General features: G+C 29.1%; 1 protein-coding gene across 1 annotated transcript; it reads left to right on the plus strand.

Moving 5' to 3' along the window:
* Positions 1-324: 324 nt before the first annotated feature.
* On the plus strand, positions 325-2,491 carry LOC143533593 (heat stress transcription factor B-3-like). Its single transcript, XM_077028315.1, has 2 exons — positions 325-909; positions 1,710-2,491. Exons 1-2 carry the CDS (start codon positions 649-651, stop codon positions 2,175-2,177), a joined length of 729 nt encoding a protein of 242 aa, XP_076884430.1. The 5' UTR covers positions 325-648; the 3' UTR covers positions 2,178-2,491.
* The last annotated feature ends 3,878 nt before the right edge of the window (positions 2,492-6,369 follow it).

The following is a 6,369-nucleotide window of genomic DNA, read 5'->3' on the forward strand; positions in this document are numbered from 1 at the left end:
TTTTTCGGTGCGTCTAGCTTCATGAGCCACCAATAACACAATTTGTTTATCTCAAACAACAATGTGTATTTTATAAATTCAATGCCTAGACTTTTATTTTTCTAAAAAGAAACATGTACGTTTGAATATCTCCTTTTGGCTTCTCCCACTTTTTGGCTTATTAATCGTATTCTTAATAAACAGCCTATGTATAATAATAATAATAATATTAAATAATAATAGATTGTTACATAAGGTAAGTTATCCCGTCTATAGAAAAGGAGAGACGTGTGATAATTAATATTAAAAAATGCTTCTAGTCATGTATAAAACACCACTAAAGGAACTATAAAGGAACCCTATGTTTCCCTTACGTTAACGTCTCAACCATTATTTCCACTTTTCTCTCACACACTTCCAGAGAACACACATACTTCCGGACATAACAAACATACATATTCATATATCCATATATATAGTTCGTGTATAATTATGTGATCAAAACATCTAGAGCATCGAATCGCGGGAATCTCATGAACAAAACAGGATCATTCGTGTGGGGTTTTTATTGCTGGGATTGGGAGTTCTTAACTGCCCTTCTTCTATTCTCCTACTAAATAGTATTATTCCTATAGTTTCAATTTCTTGCAACTTATTTTTTTTACAATTATGGTGGCCGCAAAAGGCGGTAGTGGTGGTGGTGACGGCAGCAGTGATGGTGAGTTGTTGGTTACAAAGTCTTCTCCTTCACCTTTCCTCTTGAAAACATACATGTTGGTGGATGATCAGGCCACCAACCACGTGGTGTCATGGAACTGTGACGGGACGGGTTTTGTGGTGTGGCAGCCGGCTGAGTTCGCTAGAGACTTGCTTCCTACGCTCTTCAAACATAGCAACTTCTCGAGCTTTGTTCGCCAGCTTAATACTTATGTATGATCCATCTCTCTTTCTTGTTCACATTTTTAACTTGATCTAATAGGTTAATTATGGTTATTGTTTTTAATTTACATTTTTTCGTTGATCATTTTTTAGAATCCATCGGTAATCTGTTGATAATATTATTGACGGGTTTAAATTAATGAACCTAATTAATTAAGAGCTAAAGTTAGATGTATAAAATAATTATCTTAGCTTAAACTTATATTCTTTCATCTTATAGTAATATTTATTATATTTAGTCAATACTATTTTTTTAATCAATTTAAGATATATTGTCAAGGGGTGAGGTATACTTGTCAAACCGAAAAACTTGAATTTGTCTTTCGGCGAACTTTAGTAAGAATGGTAGTTGGATTGTAAAATCAAAGTAGTTTAAGAACGGGGAATTTATATTAAGCATTTTTTAATCATCATATTGTATTTAATAAATTAATAAATGATTTACATCTATGGACAAAAAAACGAATTAAAATGAATAATTTTTATCCAAATTATTTTCGTATATTCTTACCGACAAATTTCTTTTACATGTACTGGTTAACTAATGTTTCTAAGCCAAATACAAATATACGATCTCATTAAATTATAAACACATTAAGGTCAAGGGCAATAGATATGAGACATATTCCATATATTAGTTCTTTTATTAGTCCCCCAACCTAAAAGAAAACACAAATTCATTTACTTCATAAATTTCGTATACAATAAAATCTCAACATTTACAAAAACAAAGTGAAATTTAAAGGAGATTAAACATTGGGGTCGTAATTATATATTCTATGCATATATAGGGTTTTCGTAAAGTTGCAACAAGCCGATGGGAATTCTGCAACGAAAGGTTTCACAAAGATCGTAAGGAGATGCTATGTCAAATTCGAAGAAGGAAGTCGTGGGCCAACAAGGCCCAACTAGTAACCCAAACTATGAAAGAATCTGATGAAGATCAAAGATCTTCATCCACTAATTCTTTATCCTCAGGGTACAGTATTCTCGTGGACGAAAACCATAAACTCAAGAACGAGAATAAAGTCTTGTGTTCTGAGCTTTGGGGTATGAGGAAAAAGTGCAAGGAGCTCCTTGATTTGGTTGGTATGTACGCTACTAGTAGCTCAAACAAAGAAGAGGAAGATGATCAAAGGCCAAAGTTGTTTGGGGTAAGGTTGGAAGTGCATGGTGATGATGAGAGAAAGAGGAAAAGGATTGAAGAGGTTAGTGAAAATGCAAGAAGGATTTTACTTTCAGTCAATTCAAATAAGTAGATAGATTTCTAGATATACACAAATCATTTTGATCAAATGTATCACTTTGAAAGAAATGTTTAAAAGTGGCTTAATGCACGTATAGGTCTCAGGCTACATATGTAGTTTCACATTGCAAAAAACTTGTAAGCATAATAACATTTACGTTGCTTTATTTTGAATTAACTCGTTTTTTCATAAGCTAGTTGTATCATGCAATAAACTATGCTACACAAAGTACTACACATGTCGTATAGAGTATAGACGTATAGTTTGTGAGAAAGACCCGAGAAAACAGAAGTTTGAAATTATAAGGGAATATTCAAAGCTTGAAATTTTTGAGATAGATATTCGGGTATGCATGGGATTAGGTACGGGATTGACGAAAGAGACTTCAATATATTCATGCGTGGCTATGATACTATGATATTAGGTCACCCTAACCAGTTATTCAAAATCATCCACACAACACATTATCTAACAATACTATTAAAGCAATACATAATGTCTGCATGTCATTCAACTAACATCTCCACAACAATTGTCCACATGTCATTCAACCAGCCTCTTCACATCAATGTCACGTAATTGCCAAGTCATATATTTCCTTTCATATCTTGTATATTATTAAATCAAAAATGATGTTAATGAAGGGAATCGAACCCTGGCACAATCCCGAGATGGAAACTTAACAAATGCAACAATGGCTAACAAACCAAGGACTACTGATATTCAATTATTTAAAATACAAATCCTATATATTGAAAGAAACATTATAAATGGAAGGTTTTTATAATTACGACAATGGCTGAATTTCTCAATACATGATCAATAATCATTTGAAATTTGAACTGTTAACCGACATTAGTTATTATATATACATATATATATATATATATATATATATATATTAACTATGACGTCATGCGGGTTAATGTCCGGTCCAACCTCTCGGGTCGGGTCCGGGTCGATGTCCGGTCCGGGTCTGAAAACATTGATTTAAACCTTAAGATTTTTCACCCTAATAATTTTAATCCCTCTCTCTCTCTATCTCTCTCTCTCTCTCTCTCTCTCTCTCTCTCTGCTTACTGACCTCACCATCCACCATCTTTTATATTCCGATGATGTAGATCGGGATTAATCGTTTTCCGGTAAGGTTATATATTATACTCTAATGGCCAACAATGTAATATGATTTTCCGGCAAGGTTATATCTTTTTCCGGTAAGGTTTTCCGATATGGTTTTATATTTATTTAATTGTTATATGATTTTGTAATAATCTCTTTAGGTTGTATATCAAAATCCAAGATTGAATTGATACTTTGAAGTTATCACGGTTTTCCGGTAAAGTTTCCGGTAAGATTTTTGTTTTCCGTTTTTGTTTGTATTTATATTAATTATTATATGATTTTCTTATAATCTCTTTAGGTTCTATATCAAATCGAAGATACAATGGAGATTTTCCCTATTTCGTTCTTCCGATAACGCGATTCAAATATTCTGGTTATCAATTAGAACATCAATTTTACATTTGTTTACATAATTCAAATCTTCCATAATTGATAATTTGTTTATTATGTGATATTAATATTAATATTTAATTTTCTCAATTCAGATTCTGTTCTCAACTTGATATAGCTAATTTCGTGGGTTGAAGATTTGTTGATAAGATATCTTATTTTTTATTTAATATTGATGTATATTTTTGTTATTATTCATGTATTTATGTATTTTTCGTAAGTCATGTAATTTATTTGATTTTTATATAATCAATCATATATTGTTGTTGGTTAAAGTCCATTTAATATATTTTAATCATAATCGATGTATTAAAGAAAAATTATTTGTATCTTATATTTATCTATTTATTAATGATAATCTCTATAATTTATAATAATTATTACAAGTTTAGTAATTTTGTTATTATTAATCTTATTTTGACTGAAATAATAACATTTACACCTTACCATTTTTATATTTCAATATCTTTGACTTAAATATTATTATGTTACTATATTGTAAGATACATTATATTTTCTATATATAACCAATTACGTTATATAGGGGTGTTCTTCGGGTTCGTTTTTCAGGTTTCGGGTTTTTCGGGTCGGATTCTTTAGGTTTCAAAGTTTAAAATCTTGACCCGAAACCCAACCCAAATCTCTCACGGGTTTTTCGGGTTTGGGTAATTCGGGTTCGGGTTTTTTCGGGTTGGGTTAATCGGGTTTCGAGTATCCTAGAAAACAAAACAAAAAAATTTAAAAACTACAATGTTAAAACTAAAATAACATATTATTCTTTGCTCGTAACTCAAATAATCAAATAACAAACCAACATAACTTGATAAAACAATTCAAAAGAAGACTAAAACTAACTCGAACCATAATCGTCTTTAATCGGGCGTGATTTGGTTGCTCAATTACGGATACTATTAGTAATAAATGGAAAACATAAATTAAAATAAACAATTGATTCATAATAGTTGTAATGACAACAGTCAATTAGGACCAGATCCTAATAACTTTAGTGGCTAAGACTAAGCCATTATACCTACAAAAGTATTTTATTTCATAACTAAAAGTTTATTCGGGTTTTTCGGGTTGACCCGAAACTTATAAATCGAACCCGAGAACCAACTCAAATTACTTCGGTTCGGGTTCGTGTTAGCCTTTTCTCGGGTTCGGGTATTTTGGGTCGGGTTAGTTTGGGTCGGATACGAGTTTTCTCGGGTTGGGTTTCGGATTTCGAGTAAAAGTGATATATATGGAAAAAAACAAATAAATAAGGTATAAAGTTTCCATGATTTTAATTACAAGATTTGCAATATAATAATTTATTACAAATAAGCATTTACATTATATTTTCTATATTCAATGTATTTCCATGATTTTAATTACATAAATACAATAATTAAGTTTCCATGATTTTCACTTATGGAAGTCAAATTAAATTAAATTATTTAACTATATAAACTTAAATTTATTTTAATTACACTAATAATATTGTTACACATATTTAATGTATTTTAAGAATGATTTCAAATATTGTGATAACTAACTATCAATTGATCAAAATGATATAACTATAATTAATGATATTATATTTTGCCAACTTCAAAACAATTTATACCTTTTGTATAAGTAAATCGTTTGAATATAGGTTTTTGCAATATATGTTGACCACTAATTAATTTATTAGTTATGACGTCTTTGACCATAGCACTTTCTTTGTTTTACAAATACAATTATTTGACAAATATATATGAACATTAGCTCCATGTGATAGCTAAAAATTAATCAAATAGAAAAGAGTTTAATACCAAGTTTATAACCAATAATGTCTATATATAAACGTAGGACTGAATGAATATATACCAATTACGATGTTCTGTTAGATAAATTTATAAATGTTACTTTTATGTTTTACTTGCATATTACATATGTAGATTGTAAAAAATGCAAGGTGTTGTTGTCCAACTCATAGTATAGGTAGATATGTATGTTTATTTAAACTTTTGTAATTGTTTATAACGTATGAATCCATTTTGTTTATAACATATTAATTGTATTAGAGTTATACTTTTAATTCCAAATGATGCAGTTATCATTTAATTAATATTTGAATAATTTTTAATTACGCATAAATATTAAGATTAATGTATACAATTAAAAAAAGAATTATATAATGAAATTGATTTTAAATAATGAAATGATGTTAACTCTTCCTTAATTTAAGCTCAAAATAAAATAACATTGATCATAAAATTAATTAGCATTTATACCCATTTTTATTTAAACGAAAGTTAACAAAAATAACCTTATAATATTTAATGACTATATAAGCAACATATCAGCTATGCATTCTTCGAATTGTTCAAATCATCTATATCTTCACAATTTCTCTACAACTAATTTAACTTTTGTATGATATATTTTTTTCCCAGCTTATTAGTTTATTTCCAACTTATCAACGATGAAATTCGAAAGTTTGACCATTCTTATATATTAATATTTAAGTAATAACAATAATATTAAAACCATGAATTCTAAATGTTCCAACTTATGATAATTTAAAGAAAACAACATTTGATGGTGATACACATGTGCATAAAATTATTTTTCACAAGACATTGTGATGAAAGTTCTGTTGCAAATTGTTATGACTATTATATTACTGAATGTTAATATTACTTTTATTACCTAAATATTAAAT

The sequence above is a fragment of the Bidens hawaiensis genome, unplaced genomic scaffold (genome assembly GCF_021521415.1).
Source record: "Bidens hawaiensis isolate Kalapana, Puna unplaced genomic scaffold, B.hawaiensis_p1.1 tig00009824_1, whole genome shotgun sequence".
NCBI classification, from domain to species: Eukaryota; Viridiplantae; Streptophyta; class Magnoliopsida; order Asterales; family Asteraceae; genus Bidens; species Bidens hawaiensis.

Bases quoted from the DNA above. Each gene is read 5' to 3' on its own strand.
- LOC143533593 (XM_077028315.1), top strand. From the start codon at position 649: ATGGTGGCCGCAAAAGGCGGTAGTGGTGGTGGTGACGGCAGCAGTGAT. The intron at 910-1,709 runs GTATGATCCATC...ATGCATATATAG, and splicing joins TTCGCCAGCTTAATACTTAT to GGTTTTCGTAAAGTTGCAAC.